Source organism: Tyto alba, unplaced genomic scaffold (genome assembly GCF_018691265.1).
Source record: "Tyto alba isolate M040663 unplaced genomic scaffold, T.alba_DEE_v4.0 Super-Scaffold_33, whole genome shotgun sequence".
Classification (NCBI taxonomy): domain Eukaryota; kingdom Metazoa; phylum Chordata; class Aves; order Strigiformes; family Tytonidae; genus Tyto; species Tyto alba.
The window spans coordinates 16,415,587-16,441,901 of record NW_024881308.1 but is presented as its reverse complement, the minus strand read 5'-3'; the positions used below and the strand labels follow the sequence as shown (position 1 = coordinate 16,441,901).

The 26,315-nt window shown below is 60.7% G+C and overlaps 2 protein-coding genes across 3 annotated transcripts; both read left to right on the top strand.

Annotated features, from left to right (window-relative positions):
* The first annotated feature begins 1 nt into the window (after position 1).
* Positions 2-7,746, top strand: LIME1 (Lck interacting transmembrane adaptor 1). 2 transcript variants are annotated; one of them, XM_033001185.2, is made up of 6 exons: positions 2-376; positions 4,853-4,990; positions 5,513-5,564; positions 5,668-5,755; positions 5,878-6,299; positions 6,657-7,746. In XM_033001185.2, the coding sequence occupies exons 2-6, from the start codon at positions 4,875-4,877 to the stop codon at positions 7,050-7,052; spliced, it is 1,074 nt and encodes a 357-aa protein (XP_032857076.2). In that variant the 5' UTR covers positions 2-376; positions 4,853-4,874; the 3' UTR covers positions 7,053-7,746. The 2 variants fall into 2 exon arrangements, with proteins under 2 accessions (XP_032857076.2, XP_032857075.2); XM_033001184.2 differs by having other exon boundaries at positions 4,850-4,990.
* Positions 7,747-13,009: 5,263 nt separating this feature from the next.
* Positions 13,010-19,503, top strand: SLC2A4RG (SLC2A4 regulator). Its single transcript, XM_042801223.1, is given in 8 exon segments — positions 13,010-13,067; positions 14,983-15,134; positions 16,181-16,290; positions 16,406-16,650; positions 18,659-18,759; positions 18,873-19,082; positions 19,084-19,132; positions 19,341-19,503. Coding segments are annotated over 7 exon segments (867 nt in total). The 5' UTR covers positions 13,010-13,067; positions 14,983-15,057; the 3' UTR covers positions 19,416-19,503.
* Positions 19,504-26,315: the final 6,812 nt, after the last annotated feature.

Sequence of the window (26,315 nt, the reverse complement as noted above, 5' to 3'; positions counted from 1 at the left end):
AAACCGGCTCGGTGGGAAGCGGAGCGCGGCAGAGGGTGCTCTTGTGTGCCGGGCGCCTGCGGAGCCCGTCTGCAGCGCCGCTGGCAGCCGAGGCGGGGAGAAACCCAGCCTACCTCTGGGTGAAGCAACCACCTCTGCGGGCCAGGAAGCGAGCTGTGGTGTGTGCTGCGTGGTGTCTGCTCAGAGCTGCCTGCTCTAGGAGGAGCCGAAGAGGAGCGGGAGAGCTCACATCGAGATGTTTGAGAGGTTCGGGAACCCTTAATTAGGAATAAATCTGCGGGATAAAAGAAGCTGAACTCTCCAGGTTGGCTGGCAAGGAGGAGATCATGATCGGATCCCTGCTCTTCACGCTCACCGGCTTTTGAGTTTCTGCAAAGTAAGTGGTGTTTGCTTCTTGCCTGGCAGACTTGGGTATCTGCAACTAAATCAGGGGTTGAAAAAGTCTTTAAAACCCCCTGATCTATATAGGAATCGCTGTGTTGCCGGAGATGCTGTTGCAGCCGGACTGGAGAGGCAGGATTCCTTCGCTGCGGTGGGGAAGCATCAGCGGGGTTGCAGTTTGAGCGGGCTGCGAGCAGGGCTGCAAGCTCTGTGCCACTTGGTGCTTCGTGCTCTGGAAGCATCCGGGCTGAAAAAAGGAAGAAAAGGTGCTTGAGCTTGGCAACGCTGCTGGGGTCCCGTGGCTCGAGTCGAGAGGCTGAGGGGGAACCGGTTACTTGTGCGGCGAATGAATTGTTGAGTTCGGAGGTGTGGGGCATTGTTTTTTTTTTTTTTTCAACAGAAAGATTTGCAGTTGTCTTGTGGGGAGGGGAACTAGAGTTTTTGCTTACGTGTGGAACGGCTCTTGGGGAATTGCTGAGCTCCTGGCTGTGGGTGTGGAGGCTTGAGAGAGCGTGGTCACTGAAATGCTGTCCTCTGTAAACCCAAAATTGTGTAAAACTACTGAACTTGTGGCAAGAAAACCACTGTGGGAGGCAGGTGGTTCTCAAGAAAACATGTATCTCGTTGCACCCATCCTGTATTTTGGAATCTGGCTTCCCATAGCTGCAGCACCAAGGTCTCGCCAGAGCTGATGTCCTGCTGCAGCTCAGCTCTGCAGAAAGTCTCTCGAGCAGGTTCTTGATTTCTGCTTAGAAGTGCAATTCTCTGCCCGAGTGCATTTCCAGCAATCGCGGAAGGGCGGGAGGAAAATAAACTGCTGAGGTGATGTCAGCCTCGACCAAAGCCACACGGGGTGAGCAGGCAGGTCACTTACCTGAAGGTTTTTAAATCGTATTTTCTCAAAAGCCACTCCAGCGTGTGAGTAGCGATCAGGACTGTCGTTGGAAGTGTGCATCCAAGGTTTGTGACGTCTGGGTCTGGCATTTAGAAATACAGTTGGTCCTTTCTAAATGAAACACCTCCAGAGGAATTTGACCATGAAATCTCTCCCTCCTGCTGCAGAAACGCGAGTCAAGTGGGTAAGATCTCGTGCCTGCTTTGTATTTGAAATAATCTTAAAATTGACTAACTGCATCCCGTGGTTTAGGGCAGAGTCAGTGTTGTTGACTAGCTGTTACGGGGCTTCCATTTTTCAAAGCTGAAAAGAAAAAAAAAAAAAAAAAAAAGAAAGAAAAAAAAAAAAGATCTACTTCTGCTTCTTGGGACTTTTTTTCAGTACAACTCCCCAGGGTACCTGAGCTGTGTTTGCTGCAGCCGTGTTCACAATTGCTGATGGAAATCAGCTTGTAATGTTTGTCCTGGTTTCTTGCAAATACGCTTTTAGTAGTTTCATAGACTTTCTTCTCGTCACCCTGTGCTGAACACTGTGCGGTTTTATCTGGGTAGATGAATCAGAGGCCAGGCAAAATCAGCAGCAGCAGAACTTACTTTTACAGTAAATTTAATCTCGTTGTTTTGAGAACCAGCTGAAAACTTGGCGCCTTTTGTAGGAGTCACCCCCAAAAAAATCTCCCATGTCCTGGAGCGACAAACCGACTGCATTTTGTCGAGCCTGTGCTCGGGTGTCACAGAAGGGAGCCGTTCCCTCCTCGGTGGGCTGTGGGCGTGCGTCGCACATACGCTGCGGCTGTGGCTGCTCTCGTCTTCAAAGCCGTCTTGGCATGTGGAGCCAGCGCGTTCCGAAACGCCGTCTGCCGAGCCTCCTGCCCCAGAGAATAGCCCCGGGATGGGGAGATCAAGAACTTGGTTTGGCAGGGAACTCAGGGGGAGGTTTCAGAAGGTCCGTTTGAGACTTTGCCTTGCAAACCTGCTCAGTCCTACCTGAGGGGCTGCGGTCGGGCACTGGGTTTTCCTCGCAGATTTGTAATTCTGCGATGAACCAACGTATTGTCCCAAGCAGCGGCTTCTCGCAGTGACTGTTGAGCCTGCAAGAGCGTGCCCTCGGCGTCCTTCCAGGTCAGAAATCCAGGAGCGACCGCCGACCTCCCGCACAACAGCAAGTAGGCCAGAAGAATTTCTCTATATTCATTTCTACTGAAGAAGCCTCCCTCTCCGTTCTTCGATCTTAAAAATTCAGGGATGGAAAATCCACCCGCTGTGGGATAAGCCGCCCCGCGTGTGCCTGCCTCAGCGTGCTAAACGCTCGCGTTTCAATCCTGACATAACAGCGGCTCCCAGCCGTCGTACCTCGTTACAATTTTGTCTGCTAAACCTCAGAGCCTGCTGCGTTCTGCCCTGAACGCAGCCGCTTCTGCGGCCTGAGATCCTGTCGCTCTCATGAGCTGAACAAGTTCAGCGAGGACTGTCTAAAGCAACTGCCTGTGTTGCAGGTAATCTGTATAATTAATGTATGCTCAGACAGAAAAGCGGTGTTGTCTAATTAAAACCTCACTGGGGAGGGAACTGCTTTCCCTTCCCAGCTCTGATCTAAGCCAGTCTGTCTAGCCTGGTTAGTCCCTAAAGCCTCTCTGTCTCGGTTTCCACGTTGAAATAATTGTTGTCCGGGTGCTAAGGCTTCAGTCGGGGAAGGTTCCAAAGGCGTGGGAAGTTCTCGGATAAAAGGGTGCTACAAGTGGGCAGAGACCTGCTGGTTGTTGGGACGAAGATGCGCCCCAGATGCTGCGGCGCGACACGGGGAGCGAGAGCGGTCCCCCGAGGGGCACAGACCTCCCTGCTCGCCGTGGGGCCGGGGCTGCCGTGGGGCCGGGGTTCACGCGAGGCAGGGCGGCTTCTCACCGGAGCTCGCCTGACCTTGGTCATCCCGGTTGAGACATGTTGGGGGGGGTGTGAGTGAGAGGCACTCAGCGTGCCCCGCGGGATCGCCCCGTCCGTGGAAGCCGTCCCGCTCCCCCGTCCGGATCATTGCCCTGGCTGCTTCGAGCCGCGCTTTACCCCGCCGCTGGGATCTGCCTCGGTCTCCCTTCAGACCAGGCCTTTTCGGGGCGCTGGCGTGCACGTCTCTAGCAGCACGCCGGCCTTTCCGGGGGGGCAGGGGCGTGCACGGAGCCGGGGGCAGCGGCCGCCGTCTCGACATCGGCGCAGGTGAAGCGGCGTCAGCTTTTTGCTTTGGGCTTTGCGGCGCGCTGACGGCTGAGAGGGACAGGGGCGACGGCACAGGGTGTCACCGAGAGCTCCCCTGGGAAAGGAGCGGGATCCTGATGGGCTGGGGAGAATCTACTCTTTGCGTCGGGCTCCCCGGCACCTTCACGTCTCTGCACCGCTTGCTCTGCCGTGGTTTGCGGGCGAGGAACTTTTTCCTTGACTAAGGCGCAGGGAAGAGCGCTGGCTTTGGGCGAGGCATGGCTTTTTTTCTTTTGGCAGAGGAAAGCGGTAAAATTCAGGCATTTTCTGCTCACCTCTCGCAGCCCGGAGCGGCTGCAGGAGCGGGGTTGTGGTGGCGGAGGCGGCGGTGGGGTCTGTGTGTGCCGAAGAGCTGGGCTGGTGCTCGGCTGCGCTCCCGCAGCTCCTGGCCCGAGCGTGGAGGGTGCTGGGACGCTGCAAGGAGCGACTCGGGTTCCTGCCAGAGCAGAAACATCGCGGTGGGGTTTGCAGGGCTGGGCTCAGCCCCCCCCCCGGGAGCTCGTTGTGCGCGGTGCTGCAAACGGGAGGACAGCGGCGATGCCGGCAGCGCCGTCGCTCCCACCCGGGATTTTCTACCCAGTGACTCTGCAGGTCTCATGGCAGGGGGGGGCGTGGGGCCAAATCCTGCGGGGCTTGGAGGGGGGAGAGGGTGAGCCCCCCCTGTGAAGGAGGGTGTCCCGGTGGGTGCCACCGAGCCCGGGGTGCGAGGAGGGTGAGCTGAGTGCAAGGCTGAAGCTCGCCCCATTTCCGGGAAGCTGAGTCATCTGTTTGCCCATCCTGCCTGGGCCACCCCACGACCTGCGCTGGGGAGCGGTGCCACCCCCAGCCCCCAGCCCAGGGTGACGTCCCAGTGTCCCCAGAAAGCGCACTGGTGCTTTTAGGAGGTCTCCAGAGGGTTTTCAGGGTCCCTGGGCATCTCCTTTTTCAACAATTTGGTGGCAACTCGGGAGCTTGAGTCCTGTTGGGTTTGGTTGGGTTTTTCCTAATTTTTTTTTTTTTTTTTTTTTTTAAAAAAAAATAGGAACCAAAGTCTGAATTTTTTTCCTGGGGTTGGCAGAGCACCCACTGCTGGGCCATCTGCACCGGGCTGAGCAGAATGATGGAGGCGGCGTGGCAGCCCCGGGGTGGGGGGCAGCAGCTGGTCAGAAAACGGGGACCCCAGCGCACGCGCGTGTGTGTGTCCCAAAGCATCCAAAGACACCCTCTGCCTTTGGAGGGGTGTGGGGTGTGGAAACCACGCCGTGGGACCCCCACCAAGCCCAGCGTGCTGCGTTGCGCCCCGTGGTGAGCCCCGCAGCGCCCCGAAACTCGTGGTTTCTCTCCCCAGCAGCGGTGCGGCAAGCGGCTCCCCCATGGCTGCAGCCGGCGGCGAGGGGCCGGCGCGGACCCCGGTGCTGCCGGCCGGCGCTGCCCTGGCCCTGCTCGCCGGCGTGGTCTACCTGGGCGCCCTGTGTGCTGCCTGCAGACGGTACGTGCCGCCCGCCGCCCCTCTGCTTTCCCTGGGGGGGCTGGGGACAGGGCTGGGGACCCCTTGGTGGCACGCGGCGGCTGCACATGGAGTAACCCCCCCCCACACACCCACCCCCTCCATGCTGCTGCGTGCCTGTCCTGAGTTGGGATCTCTGGGCTCTGCTGCTCTGCTCACCCCCAATCCCCAAATTTGCGGCCCCGGCGTGACTCTGGGTGGTCTGATCCTGCGCCCAAAGGCCTCGCAGGAGCAGCCTGGAGAGGGCTGAGCGGGATGGGGGATGCCAAGGGGGATGCCAACGGTGCCCGGCACGGCTCAACGGGGTGCAGGATGCAACCGAGACCTCCCCCAGCCAGCACGGCCCCCCTCTGCGGGGATGGTGAAGGAGAAGGGTTGTGGGTTTTGGGGGGGTGGGGTGCTGCTGCTCCAGTGAGGGGCACCTGACAACACCCATTGTGGCCGGGTTGGGGTCCCGGGGCCACCCACTCCCCACATCGGGCTCAGCCCCGCTTCTCCCCGCAGCAAGGGCAGGAAGAAGAAGATCCCTCCAGACAGCGTGAAGCTGGTGGACAAGGTAAGTGTGTGCTGGGGGGGGGGGGGGGGCAGGATCAGCCCCGGGGGGAACTCAGCTCCCGGCCACGAGCCTGAGGGTGCGCGTTCCCCCCGTCCCGTGGCAGTCCCTGCTCCGGCAGACGCAGCTGCGGTCGCTCAGCAAGTCGGACACGAAGCTGCACGAGCTGTACCGGGTGAAGGCCAGGGATGATGGTGAGTGGCCGTGGAGCCGGGGGGGGGGGGCCGGTGGCCCTGGGTGGGTGCCCCCCAGTCCCCACACCCGCGCCGCGATGCTCCCCGCGCCCCCGGCATCCCTCCATCTCCTCTCCCCGCAGCCCAGCGGCCGGCCAGCCTGGATTTCCCTTGCCCCGTGGGCCCCCCCGCCGGTGCCGACTCCCCCCACAGCTCCAGCGTCAGCATCTTCCTGCACCGCGAGCTGCCCCGCATCCCCGAGCCCCCCGCCGCCTCCCAGGCCCCCGACCAGACCTACTCCAACCTGCTCTTCACGCCACTGCGGAAGCCGGTGCCGGACACCGTCTACGAGTGCCTGGCGGTGGGGGGGGAGGATGTCCCGGTGCCCCCCACACCCGCCGGCACCCAGGTGTCCCCGCCCCGGGCCAGGCACGGGGCGGCCGATTACGCCTGTGTCCGAAAGGTGAAGATGATGGTGCCCACGGAGGTGCAGGATGGGGCCGTGGCGGGGCCACCCGCAGCCCCACGGTGCTGGGACGGCGCAGGCAATGCCCCCCAGGCAAAGGTACAGCTCGGGGCGGGGGGGGGGCAGCAGGGATGGGACATGGGGGGGCAGGTGATGTCCTGCCTCCCTGTAACGCCTGTGCTTGGAGCGGGGTGTAAATCAGGTTACTGCGTTTCCAGTGGAGCTTTGGGGGGAGTGGGGGGCAGGATGAAGCCGAGACCCCAGGGTGCTGCTCTCTGTGCCCAGCGAAAGGCTCCCTGGGTTATGCAAAAAGCGGGATCCCCAATGTTTAATCCACTGGCAGGATCTTCCCAGGGGGCTGTGGGAAGCCGGAGGGGGGGGGAATACATGGCCGTGGGGATACCCTGCGGTGGGCAGGGATTGCCCCCGAACCCCCCCCCCCCTTTCCTTTTGCAGCTGGAAGAGATGTACTCGACGGTGTGCAAAGCCACCAAGAAGAAAACCCAGGTGACCTCATCGTCCCCGAGGGAGGTGGGTGCTGGGTGGCCGCCCCCCCGCCGCGAGGAGGGTGCCCTGGCTGGGTGCTGGCCCCCGGCAGCCCAAACCCCCCCCGACCCTTGCTACGAGTCCATCAGCGACAGAGCCTGGACTGCTCAGAGCCGCAGCCCCGACCCGGACTACGAGGCCGTGGACGTTAACTGGAAGAAGGCGGCAAAACGGGACAAGCCGCGGAAGGGCTGTGCCCCTGAGAACCTCTACGAAAGCGTCGGTGACGTTTGGGCAGGGGGGTCCCGGCGACCCTCCGCCAGGACGGCGGCCAACGGGCTGCAGGTGTACATCACCAACCTATAGCATCCTCCCTCCTTGCCCCCCCCACCCCGGGAGCGGGGTCCTCGCTGCGGGGTGGTCCCACCCCGGCTCGATGCCATCGGGGCGGGGGTCCCCCCGGGACTGTCTTTTCAGGGGGTTGAGCCCCGTGGGGACGGGCACACCCGAGCCCAGTGCCTGTGGGGCGGCTCCATCCCTGCAAGCGCTTTTTGTCTATGTGTTACTTTTCTTTAAGTGTCCCTGTCCCAGCCCAAGCAGGTTGGTGTTGGGATGCCCGGAGGGGGGCAGTTTGTAGGGGCTGGGTGCCACGTGGGAGCTCAGTGGGACGGAGCTGGCGCTGCCACCGAGATGGGAGAACCAGATTGGGACCGGTTGTGTTTTGGGGCGAGGCTGTCGGCCAGCCCTGCGGCCCTGAGCTGCGGGATCAGGCCCCTCATCAGCAGGGTTATGCCATGAGCGAGGGTCTCCATCCTCCCCCCCCCCTGCCTAGGGGAGAGCGGGACCCCGTCCAGCCCCCGAGCAGCTTCATTCCCATCACTGAATGTCACCAAGGCCAGTTATAGGGACCAGCACAGCAGCTCCGGCCGTGGCCAGGGGCCAGCCACGTGCCTCAGTACCTTTCGGACCGGTGCAAAGGCGCCTCCGTGAGCAGCCGTCTCCCAAACACCATTAAAAGGCTGAGAAGGGTTCATCCTGCTCAGGAGAACACACTTTAAAACTGGATCTAAACCCCTGATTCTGGTGGCCGCTGCTGCAGCGACGTGATGGGGCCAGGGCCGGGCACAGCGTAACCGTGGGCGGGTGCACCCATCCTGCACGGATGGTTTTGCACCTCCGAGCTGCCAGGAGCTGTTGAAATGGGGTGGGTCAGCCCGTGCCGAGAGCCACAGGGTCTGCCTGGGGTCAGGATCGGAGCTGGGGAGCGTTTGCAGGGCTCGTGCTGCCGCTCCCGCGGGTGCCGCGGCCTCGAGGGGTGCCAGAAATGCTCGGGAGAGCTGGCTCTGCACCCCGGCTTTCCTCCCCGCGGTGTGTGTGGGGGGGGTGTGTGTGGAATTTGTCATCCCTGCCCCAAGGGATGCTCCGTGTCCCCTGAGGTGACGCGCTGATGGTGACCCCAGTCCCACCTGGGTGTAGCCCAGCCCCACCTTACAGCCAGCTGGCCGCGGGCTACCTGACCTCGCGGCGAGGTGGCCCGGTGCTCGCCGGGACCCGGGGCAGCAGAGCGGCCGTGGCGGGCCGTGGGGCAGGCAGGAAGCTTTTCCCCCCCCCACCCCCCTCCACCCTCCTTACGTCACAGCAGGTGAAGAGATTAAAAACGAAAACAAGGCGCTCGGCGAAACCCGCTGAAGACGTTGAAGCCGGGAGGCAGGCCTCGTGCCGCTTCGGCAGCCTCGCGCTCGATGCCAAACCACAGCCGCTTCGAGATAGAGGAGTCGGCCCCCGGCAGCTGCTCCCATCCCCCTGCGAGATAAAGGCCCCCGATAGAAAACGGCGTGGGGCGGCTGGCGCCGATGCTGCCGCGCTCTTCCTGCTGCCACCCGTGCGTGGGCTCCCCCCCGCCCGCGTCCTGCTCCTTTTTTTTCCCCGCGTCCCACCCCGCGGCTCTCCGGGGCTGGGTCCCTCCTGCATCACCCCAACCACTGCGTTGGGACCTGAGCTGCTTCGCTCCCGGGGCAAAGATCCGTCCTGTGGGGTCAGGCTGGTGCTGGCACTGCCCACGGGGTCGGGACGTGGGTATCGCTGTGCCGCTTCCCTGGGGAAAGTCAGGCTCGGCACGGCACTGGGCTTCCCCCAGGCCAGGGGAAGCTGCTCTCGCCTGAGCTGGGGGGGTGGCCAAAGCATCTCCCAAACCTGCTCCACCAGCAGCAGAAAACGCCCCAATGTGTGTGTTCGTAATTCTGGTGCTGCCTGCGGGACTCGGGAGAGCTGGACTCGCAGATAAATAAGAGAACAACTGCCCAGTCCTCGAGAGGATGGAAAGCGTGGCCGGTGCCCCGGTTGGAGGCTCCAAAACTGGGTGGTGAATGAAGGATCCATCCCGAAACATCGCTTGGAGGATCCATCCCAAAATATTGCTTAGAGAATCCATCCCGAAACATCGCTTGGGGGATCCATCCCGAAACACTGCTTGGAGTCTCGTGGTCTGGCTGGGGAGGTCGGGGTGGGTGTCAGAGCGAGGGGAGCAGGGCTGGGAGCATCTCTCCTCGTCCCCAGGGACGGCGGGGTGCTGGGGTCCCCCGGGCTGCAGGCTCCCCGCTGCTCCCCACCAGCTGGGAGCCCACGGCAAGGCCGGGGTCCCCGTCACGCTGCGGGGGGACGGAGCTGCGGGGGGACGGAGCTGCGGGGGGACGGAGCTGCGGGGGGATGGAGCTGCGGGGGGATGGAGCTGTGGGGGGACGGAGCTGTGGGGGGACGGAGCTGCGAGGGGATGGAGCTGTGGGGGGATGGAGCTGTGGGGGGATGGAGCTGTGGGGGGACGGAGCTGCGAGGGGACGGAGCTGTGGGGGGACGGAGCTGCGGGGGGATGGAGCTGTGGGGGGACGGAGCTGCGGGGGGATGGAGCTGTGGGGGGATGGAGCTGTGGGGGGACGGAGCTGTGGGGGGACGGAGCTGCGGGGGGATGGAGCTGCGGGGGGACGGAGCTGTGGGGGGATGGAGCTGCGGGGGGACGGAGCTGTGGGGGGACGGAGCTGCGGGGGGACGGAGCTGCGAGGGGCCGGTGCTGCTCGGTGCCGTTCCCACAAGGGGGAGCGAGCAGGAGCCCGGCGCGGTGCTGCGCACCGTGCGGTGCTGTAGGGTGCTGCGCGGTGCTGCGCGGTGCTGCACTCTGTAGGGTGCTGCGCGGTGCTGCATGATGTATCGCACGCCGCCCGGTGCTGCACGCCATAGGGATCCACACCCTGTACGGCTCTGCACCCCGTACGGCTCGGCACCCCATATGATTCTGCATCCTGTATAGCTTTGCATCTCATATGGCTCTGCTCCCCATATGGCTCTGTGTCCCATATGGCTCTGTCCCCCATATGATTCTGCACCCCACATGGCTTTGCACCCCATATGGCTCTGCCCCCCATATGATTCTGCACCCCCTATAGCTTTGCATCTCATATGGCTCTGCACCCCATATGGCTCTGTGTCCCATATGATTCTGCACCCCACATGGCTTTGCACCCCATATGGCTCTGCCCCCCATATGATTCTGCACCCCCTATAGCTTTGCATCTCATATGGCTCTGCACCCCATATGGCTCTGTGTCCCATATGATTCTGCACCCCACATGGCTTTGCACCCCATATGGCTCTGCACCCCATATGATTCTGCATCCTGTATAGCTTTGCATCTCATAAGGCTCTGCACCCCATATGGCTCTGTGTCCCATATGATTCTGCACCCCACATGGCTTTGCACCCCATATGGCTCTGCACCCCATATGATTCTGCACCCCCTATAGCTTTGCATCTCAAATGACTTTGCACCCCATATGATTCTGCACCCCATATGATTCTGCACCCCCTATAGCTTTGTACCCCATATGGCTCTGCACCCAATATGATTCTGCACCCCCTGTATTGCTCTGCACCCCCTGTGGCTCTGCACCCCACACAGCTGTGCACAGCACGTGTCTCTGCACCCAAACCAGCTCCGCACCCACCCCACCTCTGCTCACCGCGTGGCTCCGCACCCCGTCCCGCTCCCCACCCGGTACGGCCCTGCACCCCTGCAGCTCTGTACCCCGCTAGCCAGCCCGGGGAGAGGGGCATCACCGCCCAGCGCCACCCCGGCACCTGGGGACCTTGGGGACATCTCCCGGGGATGCCAGCGCTGGGGTGTCACCCCAGAGCCACCCTGCCGGGGCGAGGGGTCGGGCTGGCGGCACCGGAGCCCTTGTGCAAGGGGCCGGCAACGCTCCCGGGAGTTGCACAACGCCGGAGCCGCCAGCTCGGCGTTAACGATTAAACCGGAGCGGGGGGCGGCCAGCGAAGCCACGGGTGGGTTATCAAAAACTCGGGGGGGGGGGGGCGGTGTGTGGAGGGGGGGAGAAGAGTCTTGCCGCGGGGGCTCCGTCGTTAACTCCTCCGGGGCTGCGCTAACGAGGGCCGCGGGGGCCAGAGCTGCGGGATGGGGATGAAGGCTCCTCCTCGTGTGCTCCCCCACCGCCGCCCCGCCAGCCGCCGGGGATGCTCCTGGTCCCCGGCACAGCCGCAGCAGGTTTGGGGTTCAGCGGGTGCCCCCATTCCCAAGGGGATGCCCCCCCCCCTCCCCGCCTTTTTTCGACAGGGGACCCCAGGGGTGGCCATGCCGCGGTGACACACCCCTTCTTTTGGCCGGGGTTTTCCCAGTTTGCTGGTTTTTTTGTTGTTTTTTTCTTTTTTTTTTTTTTTTTTTCCCCCCGCTTCTGGAAGCGCCTGGCCCCGGGCACAGCACAGGGTGAAGGTGACACCTCCAGCCACCCCCCCCCCCAAGGGGACAAGGGGTGTCTGAGCACCCCGAAACTCATGCCCCCCCCCGCCACGCTTGGGTCATTGCCCCCCCCCCCCCCGCCCCGCCCCAGGCAGGGGATCCCCAGGACTCTGTCCCCAGCACCCCCACAGCCCTGACCCCCAGGAATCACCCACATCGGGCAGCCCAGGGCTGCCGGCGTGGGGGGGGGGGGGGGGAACCAGACTGTGGGGTGTGGGGGGGGACAGAGCCACACGGACTCTGTCCTGGCCTTCAGGCTACGGGTTGGAAAATCAAACAGCAGCAGGGCCCGGGCGGCCCCACGCCGGCGGGACCGTGGGTTTTGGGGCAGGAGAGGAGCTGAGCATGGGTGGGCACCCAGCCTGGGCACCCCGAGCACCCCCCCCCCCCCCCCCCCCCGCTGTTCTGGGTGGCTTTTTGGCAGCGACTGACCCAACCCGTGCGGGGTTGGCGTCCCCTTTCCTGCTGGGAACCGCTCCCCTACCCCCAAAATCCAGACGATCCCCCCCCCCCCCTCCCCACGTAGCAGAAAGACACTGCGACTTTTGGGGGAGCCCTATAACTTCCAGTGGGTCTAAAACTTTCAGGGGGGAATTTTGGGAGGGGACATCTGTAAGTTGTGGGCAGTGTAAGTTTGCGGGGAGCCCCGCAACTTTTGGAGAACCCCTGTAAGTTATCAGAAGCCATATAATTTGGGGGGGGGGGGCATAACTTGTTTGGAGGGGGAAGCCCCCAAGTTCTAATGCCGCTCAGTTTCAACCCTGTAACTTTGAGGGGGCTGTGGGAGTTTTGCGGGGTCCTCCAAGCCGGCGGAAACCCGGCGCTTCCAGGGGAAACCGCTCATTCCGCCCTATGATAATAATAATAAAATCTGAACTTTTTTTTTTTTTTTTTTTTTTGGGGGGGGGGGGGGTTGGGGTGCACCTTGCAACTTTTGGGGAGCCCCCTGAGTTTGGCGGGGCGGGGGGCGACTTTGCGGGGGTGTCGGCACCAACGGGGAGGGGGGGGGGACCCGAAGCGCCGGGCGAAGGGGCGGTGGAGAGAAAGGGGGGGTGGCGTGGGGGAGGTGTTGGTTTTTGGGGGGGGGGGGCCCCGGCGGGGCGGGGCGCGCGAAGATGGCCGCTGCCGGCGGGGGCGTGTCGCGGCGGGGGCGTGTCGCGACGGGGGAGGGAGGGAGGAGGGGGGAGAGGGGCGGGGAAACGGGGGAGGGGGGCGTGCCGCCGCGCGGAAAAGTGGCAGCGCGGCGCAGCCAATGGGGAGCGGGGAAAACGGCGGCCGCGTTCCGACCCGGCGGCGCCGACCAATGGCGGTAGGCGCGGGGAGGGGAAGGGGGGCGTGGCCTGGCCGGCGCCGACACCGCGCGCTCCCCCTCCTCCCTCCCCGCCCCCCCCCCCCCCCCCCCCCTCCCCGCGCCGGGCCCGGCCGCGGCCGCCGCCGCCGTTTCCCTCATGGAGCCCCCGCGCCCGCCCGCCGCCCTGCTCGCCGCCGCCCGCCGCCGCCGCCGCCACCCCCCGCCGCCTCCTCCCCCAGAGCCCGGCGGCGGCGGCGGCGGCGGCGGCACCGGCACCGCCCCGAAGGTACCGGGGGAGGCGGCGGCGGCGACCGGGGTGGGGTGGGGTGTGTGGGGGGGGGGGGGGGGAACGGGGGAACGGGCGGAGGGGGGGGACGGGGTGGGGGGGGGGACGACGGGAACGGGAAGCGGGGGGGGGGGCGGGGGGGCGGTGACAGCTGACAGCGGCCCGCCCGAAACTTTCCCCGCCGCTAAAATGGCGCCGCTCGGGGACAAACTTCGGGGGGGGGGGGGGGGGGGGGGGCGTGGGTGGGAGGGGGGCACACACACCCACACCCACACCCACACCCCCCCCCCGCCGCCAGCACCCACCCCCGCCCCGCGGCGGGCTCTGCCGGGATCTCCGCGATCTGCCCGGACCGAGGGATCCCCCCCCCCCAACCCCCGCGCTGTGCCGGGAGATCCCCGGTGCGAACCCGGTTTGGCCGAGCTGGGGGGGCGGGATCCGGCGGGATCCCGGAGTGTGGGGGGGGGGGGGGGGGGGGGGCGGAATCCACTCCCTGTGCTCACCGAGGGGCTGGGGGATCTGTCCCGCAACCAGGGGGGGATCCGCTCCGTGCCGGCGCTGGCCGAAGCGCTGAGGGGGATCCCGGTGGGATCCTCAGCCTTGGGGAAGCCACTCGGGATCTACCCCCGAGAGGGATCCGCTCAGCCGGCCCGTGGGCGCTGCTGTCTCGGGGCAGCCCGGCTCGGCCGAGCTGCAGCGGTGGGGGGGCCGGGGGGGGTGGGGGATTCCTGCTGGATCCCAGCTCTGCCCCAAAGGATCTGCTTGGGGTCTGCCTGGAAAGGGGATCTGCTGAGTGCCGGTGCGTGGGCAGGCAGCACTGCCGTCCCGGAGCAGCCCCGTCTGCTGCTGCAGAGCTTAAGGGGATCCCTGCGGGATCCCAGCCCGACTCAGTGGGACCTGCTTGTGATCCCTGGAGAGGATCTGCTCAGTGCTGCTCAGGATCGCCCAGCCCGGAGAGGGATCTGCTCAGGGCTGCCACGCAGCCAGATGACAGTGATCTCTTGGAGCAGACCCTGTCCTCTCCCGGCTCAGCAGAGCTCCAGAGGGATCCCAGCCCTTTGGGATTTTCCAGGAATCTGCCCTGGAGGGATCTGCCTGGTGCTGATGGGCGGCCAATGGATGCGGCTGCCCTGAGGAACGCACCGGGTCTGCTCCTTCCTCTGCAAGGCTCCAGGGAGATCCCGGTGGGATCTGAGCCCTGGGTGATCTGCCCGGGCACAGCTTGCAGAGGGATCCACCTGGTGACAGAGTGTGGCCAGCGAGCGCCGCAGACCCGGGTCAGGCCTGCGGGAAGAGCTGCTCCCCGCTTCCCGGGGGGGGATCCCTGCAGGGTCCCAGCCCCAGCGAGATCACTTGGGATCCACCTGGAGCGGGATCTACTTGGTGCCAGTGCCCAGTCAGTGGGTGCTGCTGCCTCCGATGGGCCTGGCAGGGCCAAGCCTGCTCCCTGCTCTTGGGGATCCCCGCTGGATCCCGGGTGATCTGCTCAGAGAGGGATCCCCTTGGTGCTGTCACGTGGCGGGGGGGGGGGGGGCTGCCACCTTGGAGCCACCCCGCAGGAGGCTTGGCAGGTCTTCTGCTGGCTCTGCCGAGATCCCCGGGGATCCACCTGGGGAGGGATCCGCTGGCTGGCGGGTGACCAGCGCTGGGAGCCGCCTCGCCGGAGGGTGCTGGCTGCTTTCCCCCCCCCCCCCCCGGGGAAACCCCCAGCTGCGACGGGGCGGGATCCCCTTGGGATCCACCCCGAAGTGGACGCAGTGAACAGGCTCGCCGGGGTCGTGCCGTCAGCCCTGCCGGGAGGTGCCGCGCCGAGGTCGGGGCGGGGGGGATCCCCGCGGGATCTCCGCTGCTCGAAGCAGGGAGGGGCGGGGGGGGGGATCCTTCTCCCCGGTGACGCCCGCCGTCTCTCCCGCAGGCCGCTCTCCCCGAGGGCTGGCTACCACGCCTGGGCGAGCCGTTGCCGCGCCGGGAGCCGGCCAGCCGGGAAGCGATGCTGCGGGTGCTGGACGCCGGGCTGGAACGCTGCCTGGCGCTGCATTCGGCTTACATCCCCGTGCCCCGGCACAGGTAGGACCACGGCGGGCGGCAACCGAAACCTCCCGCCGGCAGTGGGAAGCCGGGATTTGGGGGGTGTGGGGTTTTTTTTAACCACCGGCTGCGAGGGGAGGACTTTGGCCGCTCGGCCGAAGCGCCCGGGGTCTCTGGCTGTGACCGGTGGCACCCAGGGCTCTGCCCGCTCGCGGCCCTGGTGGGTGAGGAGGTGCCGTATCACGAGCCCTCGAGCGGTCGCGGTGCTCAGCACCGCTGAGGCTTGGCCTCCAGCACCGCGGCCGCTCGCGGGCTCGGAGAGCATCGCCGCTCGCCAGCGCCGGATTTATCCCCTCGGCGGCGCGGGAGGTTTGCAAGATGGCTTCTGTTGCTCCTGACCTCTCGCTTTATTTTTAATTTTAATTTCATTCTTTTGTTTATGGGTTTGTTAGTTTGTGGTTTTTTGTTTTGGTTTTTTTTTTTTGTCATTTTTTTCTTTTTTTTTTTTTTTTTTTTCCCCCCTCCCACTTCAGAAAGTTGTTTGACCCCCAGCTGAGCAAACCCCCACGTTTCTCAGCAGGTTGTAGGTGCCCTCTGGCATGGTGCTGCCCATGGACACGTAGGGTTCCCCCCACCCTTACCCCCCCACACACCCCACCCCCAGGGGTGGTAACCGTTTTGGCTGGCTGCCTGCACCCCTGGGGTTTCCAATCTGGCTGCTGGGATGACGCCCAAGCACCTCAGGGTGCTGCAGGTGACGGGGCACCCCCGGGTGCCTTTGCCCGTGGGGATGTCCCCAGCATAACGTGGCCACCGTGACCTTGTGCCACTCATTTCCCCGTCCCCCCCCCCACCAACAAGCCACCCCTGGGGTGTGTGCAGACCCCGTCGCCGTGACGTCCCAGCACCTCGGTGGGTGATGGAGGGAGATGAAGGGTCCCGGGGCGGGGAGGGGGGGGGGTCTTTGTCTCCTCGCCATCCCGGCACCTCGGTGGGTGATGGAGGGAGATGAAGGGTCCCGGGGTGGGTGGGGGGGTCCTTGTCTCCTCACCGCAGCCCCCCCCGCGCTCTGCTCTCGCCGGCAGGAAGCTCTCGGGCAAGGCGGGCATCGACGAGGTGATGGCGGCCACGGTGCTCACCAGCCTCTCCACCAGCTCGCTGGTGCTCAGTCACCCGCCGGCCACCCCCGCCCCAGGTAAAAGCGTGTCCCTCTGTGTGTGTGTGTGTGTCCCCTCCCGCCGCCACCCTCCCTGGAGACGTGTCCCGTGGCAGGATCTGACCTTCCTCCTCTTCTTCCTCCTCCTCGCCAGAGCCCGGAGGTGAGGTCTGGAAGGAGGCGCCCGCCATGTCCTCCAGCTGCAGCAGCAGCAGCAACACCAGCGGGGACTGGAGCTGGGACCCCCCCAGCGACCGCTCCACCCCCTCCACCCCGTCGCCCCCACTCTCCAGCCACGTCCCCAGCACCTTCCTGCCCGCCCCGCTGCTGGACGAGGGCCCCGACGAGCCCGACGGCACCCACTTTGTCTTCGGAGAGCCCATCCCGCGGAAGAGGAAGGTGGGATGGGGGCTGAGGTTGAGGATCGTGGTGGGGATGACGATGGGAGGGAGGTTTTGGGGTGGGGGGATGATGGTGGGGTTGGGAACGGTGAGGGGGATGATGTTGAGGGTGGAGATGACAATGGGGTTGTGGATGAGGTTGGGGGATGACAGTGAGGTTGGGGATGGGGATGACAATGGGGTTGGGGGATGGGGATGACAGTGAGGTTGGGGATGGGGATGACAATGGGGTTGGGGATGGGGATGACAATGGGATTGGGGATGACAATGGGGTTGGGGATGGGGATGACAATGTGGTTAGGGATGGGGATGACAGTGAGGTTGGGGATGGGGATGACAATGGGATTGGGGATGACAATGGGGTTGGGGATGGGGATGACAATGTGGTTAGGGATGGGGATGACAGTGGGGTTGGGGTTGGGGATGACAATGGGGTTGGGGATGGGGATGACAGTGGGGTTGGGGATGGGGATGACAGTGGGGTTGGGGATGGGGATGACAATGAGGTTGGGGATGGGGATGACAGTGGGGTTGGGGATGACAATGAGGTTGAGGATGGGGTTGAGGATGACAATAAAGTTGGGGATGGGGTTGAGGATGAAGTTGAGGATGACGATGGGGTTGGGGATGGGGATGACAATGGGGTTGGGGATGGGGATGACAATGGGGTTGGGGATGGGGATGACAGTGGGGTTGGGGATGACAAAGGGGTTGGGGATGGGGATGACAAAGGGGTTGGGGATGGGGATGACAATGGGGTTGGGGATGGGGATGACAATGAGGTTGGGGATGGGGATGACAATGGGGTTGGGGATGGGGATGACAGTGGGGTTGGGGATGGGGATGACAATGTGGTTGGGGATGGGGATGACAGTGGGGTTGGGGATGGGGATGACAGTGGGGTTGGGGATGGGGATGACAGTGGGGTTGGGGATGGGGATGACAGTGGGGTTGGGGATGGGGATGACAATGGGGTTGGGGATGGGGATGACAATGGGGTTGGGGATGGGGATGACAGTGGGGTTGGGGATGACAAAGGAGTTGGGGATGGGGATGACAATGGGGTTGGGGATGGGGATGACAGTGGGGTTGGGGATGGGGATGACAATGGGGTTGGGGTTGGGGATGACAATGGGGTTGGGGATGGGGATGACAATGGGGTTGGGGATGGGGATGACAGTGGGGTTGGGGATGACAAAGGAGTTGGGGATGGGGATGACAATGGGGTTGGGGATGGGGATGACAGTGGGGTTGGGGATGGGGATGACAATGGGGTTGGGGTTGGGGATGACAATGGGGTTGGGGATGGGGTTGAGGATGAGGTTCAGGATGGGGTTGAGGATGACAATAAAGTTGGGGATGGGGTTGAGGATGAAGTTGAGGATGACAATGAGGTTGGGGATGGGGATGACAATGGGGTTGGGGATGGGGATGACAATGGGGTTGGGGTTGGGGATGGGGATGACAATGAGGTTGGGGATGACAATGGGGTTGGGGATGGGGATGACAATGGGGTTGGGGATGGGGATGACAGTGGGGTTGGGGATGGGGATGACAGTGGGGTTGGGGATGGGGATGACAGTGGGGTTGGGGATGGGGATGACAATGAGGTTGGGGATGGGGATGACAATGGGGTTGGGGATGAGGATGACAATGGGGTTGGGGATGGGGATGACAATGGGGTTGGGGTTGAGGATGAGGTTGAGGATGACAATAAAGTTGGGGATAGGGTTGAGGATGAAGTTGAGGATGACAATGGGGTTGGGGATGGGGATGACAATGGGGTTGGGGATGGGGATGACAATGAGGTTGGGGTTGGGGATGACAATGAGGTTGGGGTTGGGGATGACAATGGGGTTGAGGATGAAGTTGGGTATGACAGTGGGGTTTGGGATCAGGTTGAGGATGACAATGGAGTTGGGGCTGATGATGGGGATGGGGATGACAATGGTGGATGACGTTGGGGACGGAGACGGAGCTGCCGGCCTGACACCTCTCACCTGCAGAACTCCACCAAGGTGATGTTCAAGTGCTTGTGGAAGAGCTGCGGCAAAGTCCTCAGCAGCTCCTCAGGGATGCAGAAGCACATCCGAACCGTGCACCTTGGGTAAGCACATGGGGTCCCCCCCCGGACACCCCCAAACCGCCCCCCCACGGTGTCCCCGGTCCTGCCGTGGGAGGGGGGAGTGCTGCCCCAGCCGGACCCCGCTCTCCCCGCAGCCGGAAAGCCGACCTCGAGCAGAGCGACGGCGAGGAGGACTTCTACTACACGGAGCTGGACGTAGACGTGGACTCGCTGACGGACGGGCTCTCCAGCCTGACGCCCGTGTCACCCACCTCCTCGGTGCCACCCGCCTTCCCCGGCCCCGAGGCGCAGGCTCCGGTGCCGCCGGCGCTGCCGAGCCCCGACCTGACCTTCTTGGCCTCCCCCCCGGCCCCCCCCCGGCCTCTGCCACGTCCACACCGACCACGCGTACCAGGTGAGGAATTCGGGGGGGCGGGGGGGTGGGGGCTGCTGCTGTGCACGGATGTGTGTGTGCGCGTGTGTCCCCCTCAAATAACTGCCACCCCCCGGCCTCCCCAGCCGCTCGGGGCCGATGTGGTGGCCGGGCTGTGACGCGGATCTGTCTCTTCTCTTCCCCCCCACCCCTCTCCCCGACTCCCCCCCCCCCCCCATCTCCCTCCCAGGGCTGCCCGGTCCCACCGCTGCCCCCCTCCGCGCCCGCCCCGCCGCCCCCCAAACCGCCCGCCGTCCCCAGGTGAGCCATCATCCCCAGCCCCTCGCGTCCAGCTCCGGGATTTGGGGGGGGGGGGTTTGGGGTGTGTGTATGTGTGTCCCCCACGCCGTGACCTCTGTGCGTGTCCACGTGTGTGTGTGTGTGTGTCCCCCCCCCCCCCGCAGGAGGCCGCGGGGGGAGGCCAAGAAGTGCCGCAAGGTGTACGGCATGGAGAACCGGGAGATGTGGTGCACGGCCTGCCGCTGGAAGAAGGCCTGCCAGCGCTTCCTCGACTGACGCCGGGGCCGCGCTCCCTCCTTCTTGCACATTTTGCACTCGAGGTGCCTTCGCGCCCCCCCCCCCCCCCCCAACCCTCACTACCCCCTCTCCCTTCACCCCCTCCCCACCCCGGGGGCCCCCCAAGACTCAGGGAACGGCCCCCCCCCCCCCCCCCCTTCCCATTCCCCCCCCCCAAAGCTTTATGCACACCACGGAGAGCTTATCCCCTCCTTTTTTTTCCTTTTGAAAATAAGCTAAATCTGCCCCCCCCCTCCTTGCCTCCCTGCTCCCCCCCCCCCTTTTTGGTGACACTGCGGTGGGGGCTGGAGGGGGGGCAGCTGGCTGCTCCCAGCCCCCCCCTCCCCGTGCCTGCTTTGGGACCCCCCCCACCCCCAAACCAGCGGTGCGGGGGCTCGGGAAAGGAGGGGGGTGTCCGTTCCTACCCCCGCTCCCGGGGGGGGGGGACCCCCAGTGCCCAGGGCAGAGGTGGGCGCCTGCCCCCAACACCCCCCCCCCCCAAGGGGGTTTTTACTCTTTGTATCGTTGTTTCTCTCTATTTTTCCTATGGGGGAGCAGCGGCTCCCGCCGGGGCGATGCTCCGGGAAGTGCCTGCAGGAATGCGCCCATTTGCACTAAACCAAACTGCACAAAGAGGTTTCTTTTTTTTTTTTTTTTTTTTTTTTTCCCCCCCCTTTTCCCCTCCCTTTTTTATTTTTTTTTGTAATTTTTTGGTTTTTTCCCCCTTCTCCCCCCACCCCCTCCCCCTTTCCCTATTCCTTCGTGTGTTTTTATTTTTTAAATAAAATATATGAAAATTCGTATTTTTAAATACTCCCTCCCAGGGCAGGAGAGCGCACTGGCCGTGGTGCTGCCTCCAGCCCTGGAGGGGTTTTTAAGGGGCTTTATTCCCTTCAAAACCCTTTTCCCCCCCTCCCCAAACCCCTTTTTTTCCACTCCCCCCCCCCCCCCCCCCCCATCCCCTCACTCACCTGCCCGGGCAGCGGCTCAGGCCACGCTGCCCCCCGCCCCGCTCCCCCCATGGATGGGTGGGGTGGGGACGGGGTGGGTGCGTGGCACCCGGGGCCGGGCCAGGGCAGGTTCCCCCCCACCCCCCGCCACGCAGGAGGGGTCCCCTTGAATCGGGGACCCCCCCTCTCGCAGGGACACCCCCCCCCCCCCCCCCCCTCCTCTTTCACAGGGGGTCAGACCGCTTTGGCCCCGGGGGCCAGGACGGTGCCGTGCCAGGCTGGGCCCCCCCCCATCCCCTGTCCCCGCTGCGGCGCCGCCGGGGAGGTGATGTGTCAGATCCAGAAGAAAAAAGGAAAAAAACAAAAAACAAAAAAACAAAAAAAAAAAAACAAAAAAAAACCAAAAACAAAACAAAGAAAAATAAATATTTGGATTCTTTTTTTTTATTAATTACTACTGTTCATTGCTTTTACGAGGGGCCTCGCGCTGCCGGGTGGGCAGCCCCAGAGCTGGTGCTGTGGGGGTGTGTCCCCCCGCCTTGCATCTCCCAGCGCCCCGGAGCTGCACTAAAGGGATTTTTTTTCTTAAAAAAAGCCTTAAAAATAAGGAAATTGCCACCAATGCTTACACAGCGGGGCGGGGGGGGGGGGGGGATGAGCCCCGGGAGCCTGTTTGGGGTGGGCAGGGGAAGGGGGGAGGCAGCAGCACCCCCAGCCTGGGGGGATTTTGGGGAGCTGGGGGGGGGGGTGCAGGGTCCGGCTGTACCGTCACATGAGGAGGAGAAAAAAAAATAGTAAAAAAAATAGTACTTAAACACACAAACAAAAAACCCCCAAAAAAGACAGACAAATTTTAGCAGCAATTTCCCAATTTATTGAAACTGATTGATTTTTGCAAGTATGTCTAAGCTAAATCCCATCACAAAGTAATTATAATGAAGAGGCACGCCTCCGGCATGCCCAGGCAGACAAAAACTGGGAGATCAACTAGAAAATAAGGTCATATTTACCTGAACTACATTTACAGAAAATCAGTACAACACAGCCATGTTCTCCCACTGACTTCTGGTTACTAAAATCTCCTCAACCTCCCCAAAATATTAAACACATCTTCAATACAAACACAGGTTTATAATAATTAATATAAAGTCAGTATAATATAGAATATTCCCAGCAAAAAAAAAAAAATAATCAACGATCTTCAAACACTGTCCTTTTTTTTTTTTTTTTTTTTTTTTTTTTCATTTGTTTAGCTTTGTTTTTGTAGACAGGTTTAAAGCACGTTGAAAAATAAATATATATGAAAGCATACACACAGCACTCTTACTATGCGGAACTAAAAAAGGCAGAAGTTCAAAACACAATATAGAATCTAAAAAATAAAAAGAACCATTAAGTATGGCTTTCTCAGGAGTTGCACATGTCACAGAATGAGCTAAAATAAGATTATCTTTCATAATATTGCAAAAAATTCCAGTTTTTGCATTATTTTCATGGAGTTTCTTTCCTAAAGGGCGATGTGCAAAATGGGAAGCATCGAGGCCGGGGGGGGGGGGGGGGGCTCGGGATTCCCTCGGGGGGGACACACGGAGCCCCCACCCAAGTCATCGATCCCAAACCACACCGAAGCCCCAAAGCACCGTGGCTTTCGCTTTGGAAAAGCAGAGCAGTTAAAGGCAGGAGGCGCGAGAAGAAACAGATCCGACGCTAGAGCGGGTTTCCTTTCACACGAAAAATATTCCTTTTGTAGTCCAAAACACTGATTTTTGATTAATTAAAAAAAAAAAAAAAAGAAAAAGGACAGTCACTTTGCAAAGTTTCGTTAAGACACCTCCCCCTCTCACCTCCCCACAGCCAGGCTTCAGGGCGACCTGGAATACACACGACTGGGTGATTTATTTTTTTAAATAAAACGTTTGGAAATAACGGGTTGACAGGCGGCCACGCAACAACCTCGTTTGTCTTCGTCGTCTGAGATTTTCTCCGAGCGCACCCCCCGAATTCCGGGGGGGTGGGTGGGTTTTTCTGGGGGGCGAGGGCAGGAGGATGCCGTCTGCACCCTGCTCTGCGCGGGGCGGTCGCAAAGTGCAGCTCGAAACGCTCTTTGTGCTGCTGGCACGCTTTCAGAGTTTCAAAAAAAATAAATGAGGATAATGAAGAAATCCAGGGAGGGACATTCGTAAGTATGTATGAATACTTAAAAAAAAAAAAAAATTAGTTGCAAGCTATCGAGAGCAAGTGAATCGATTTTTCACCGATATTTTTTTTGAAACTAAATCTGTATATATATACACACGCACATATATATATATATATATATATTTAGAAAAAATTAAAAAAAGGGAACCTCAGTGAAGTATACAAAGCCCTGAAGGGAAATACAAAGATGAGATGCTAGAGGTCACTGGAGCTAGTGTGGGTAGGACAGGCAGAACTGGTGGGGTTTTAAATCTCAAAGAGCAGGAGGGGTTTGCATAGGCAGTAGATCCCGCCGCGCCCCAGGGGGCCGGTCGGTCGCACGGAGCAACTGCTGAAGTTTGATAAAGTTTCAGCGTTAAAAAAAAAAAAAAAGCCCCGATTGCTTTTTTCCAACGCAAGCCTCACAGAGCGCCCGCCGGAGCGTGGAAGTTCAAAGACCAGTTCCTCTATTCCCAAATCTGCACACCTCCATCCAAACAAAGCACTTAAAATATACATCAGGTGTTAGAAGGGTTTTATTTGGTATATATAGTGTACGTTAGTAATATAGAAGCATGTGCTAGATTATAATGGTAACATTGTAAAAGTTGGCTTTTACATGGATTTTTTTTTTTTCCATTTTTCTCTCCTTTTTTTTTTTTTTTTTAATTTATTTTTTTGCATCCTCAGCTCAAAGAGCTTCAAAGTGGCACGACTAAGAAACAGTTCTGAAAGCCACCTGGCTTACTGCCCTCCCTTTAAAAAAAAAAAAAAAAAGGAAAGAAAAGGAAAAAAAAAATTTTTCCAAAGGAATTGCAAAGTAAAGCTAAGCACCCCATAACTCTGATTACAAAAATCGAGTCACCCGAAGGTGAGGGCAGGGAGGAGCGAGGAAGAGGAGGACTTGGACCAACATCTCCTGCTCCTCCCTGGAAGGTACGACAGCGGATGGAGACGGAATGTCACAGAAACCGAGGGGTTTTCAACAGTTTGGATTTAAAATTTTTTTTTTAAATAGATTTTTACATACAAAAAGCAAAGCTACAGATATCTTTTTAAGTACTGTATGTATTTGTCTACATGTAACAGGTGAGGCTGCGAGTTCAGGACCTCAGACACCCCCTAACCCCCCCCTCCATATTTACAGGATAAATGACAATAAATACAGAGCCTGCGCTCCGAGAGGCAAAAATCAGGGTAACGAAACAGCGACCTCGCCCTGGGACCCCCCCGCAGCCCCTATGACTGCTGGAAAAAAAAAAAAAAAAACAAAAAAAAAACCAAAAATACAAAGGTCCGAGCGTACAAACGCTGGGTTTAAGTCTTTTTAAATACGGTAGGAGGGCTTTACAAGAAGCTAGAATGTAAAATCAGATTTTTACAGTTTGATAAAAACGTTTCTGCGTGACCCTGGTGTTCTCGAAGCGTCGGAAGAAGAGGGTTATCCACCCCCGCTGGCTAAAAGCAACAAAGAAGCCCCCCCCCCCTTTGCTCCTTTGAGCCCGAGGGGCGCCGGCCTGGCCCCCCCCCCCCCCCCCCGAGCCGGACAGCGGGTTTTGGGAAAGACTCAGGTTTCCAACTGGCGGGGGGGCACCCAGAGGGAAGGACCCCGGGGCCGGGAGCTGCCGGAGGCTCCCAGGGAAGGGGACGGTCACCCCCCACGGGGGCCGGTGCAGGCGGCGGCCGGAGCTCGCCGGGAACTGGGGAGCAGAGAAGGGACCCGGACGGCTCCCGCCCGCGACTTGGCTCGAGGAACGGAGGAAGAAGCGGCTCCCAGGGGCGCCGGGAGCCAGGCTGCCGCCAAACCCTGGCACCCAGGGGCTTAAATCCTTCCAGACTCTTTGCTTTACCGGGGGGTTCACCGCACAACGGATTTTTTTATTTCCTTCGCTGGGCGGAACCGCGCTCTCCGTTAGGGACCGGCACGCCTGCAAGGACGCTCTCCAGCCCGCAGGGATCGCCCGTCCCACCACGGGAGAAAAATAGCACCTTTAGTCATTTGGCTTTCTGGGAACGGGTTGTCTTTTGTGGCAGGTGTCAAGACACCATCGCCACAGACATCGTATAAAATTGCTCCACAGCAAGGAAAGAGTGAGGTCCTTCAGCTATTTTTTTTTTTTTTTTTTTTTTTAAAAAAAAAAAAAAGGAAAAGCACCAGAAGCAAAGAGGTGAGGGGTAAACCAAGCTTCTTCTCAGGGACAAGACACGTCCAATGCACTTTGTTGCTGTCGTCGTTTAGGTGGAGCTGGGAGAAGGCAACAGTGGCCGGTGTGAACAAGGAGAATCCAACTACCTGGAGCAGCCCCACAGAGTCCGGCAGGAGATGCTGGGACAGAAACCTTGTTCTTCTTTATTTAAAAAACAAAAAAAAGGTTTATTTGAAAATTTACATGGAACCAGTGCAGCTAAAGCTGAAGGTTTTTGTCATGAATTAAGCAGGTGTTATGCCTGCCAGTGCTGGATGAAAGTTTTTAGATTGGCAAGGAAGAACAACGTACCCAGGTGAAATCCTGGCCCCCCCGAAGTCTGCGGGACGGGGGCAGCAGGATCTCCACCCAGCTGGGATCCCCTCACCCCGGCTTCGTGCCTCTCCCAGGTCACCCCGCGCTTTGCTTCTGCCTCATTTTCGCTACAGTTTGCATATATTACAAAAAAAGGCAGCTGAGCGAGGGGAGAAAAATGAAGGTCTTGGCAGAGAAGAGTGCCAGGTAGAGGATTACCTGTGCCCTTTACAGCAAAGGGTGCTTCGGGAAGCACCAACACGCGTTTCAGCGGCTGCCGATAACCGAGGCTGGAAGACGGGCCGTGGGTAAGACGCCAGGAGGGCCAAGAAACGTCACAATCTGACGGCGATTTTTCTGGAAGCTAAGAATCTAAGGGAAGAATTCCTAAGGCTGCAACCTGACTTGCCTTTTGATCTATTTGGCTCCGTAAAAAATAATAAAAACTCTCTTTAAATAGCTTTGCAAAAGGCCTGTATCATCAAGGGAAGCCCTCCAACACGTACACTGATTTGCTTTCACTTGTAATTCCACTGCTGCTGGGATTTTAGCACACACAGACGAGGTGTTAAAAAAAAACAAACAAACAAACAAAAAAACAACCCACCAACCACCATCAAAAAAAAAAACAACCAAACCTGCTTCGGACATAAAAATCTGCCCCGGTGTTGGGTTCAGGGTGGGAAGGGTACGAGCAGGCGTGTTTCCCCAGCCACGCCTGCAGAAGCTCCACCTCACCACTCGCATGCAACCCGGCTGGCTCGGGCGGCCGGGCTGGCGGGGAAGGGGAGGGGGAAGGCCAAGCCAGCCCCGCCGCTGGACGCGCCGCTGCTAGGACAGGATCGGGGTGGAAGGGAGAAGGACTTGGTTAGAAAACACAAGAGTTATTTTGCACACGTGGACGACAACAAGGCTACTTAGTTTTCCCAACATACTCCTTCCTCCCCACCCTCCCTCCCCCTACAAACAACAGAGCGGAACAAAAAAAAAAAAACCACCACACCCCCCCCCCCCCCCACG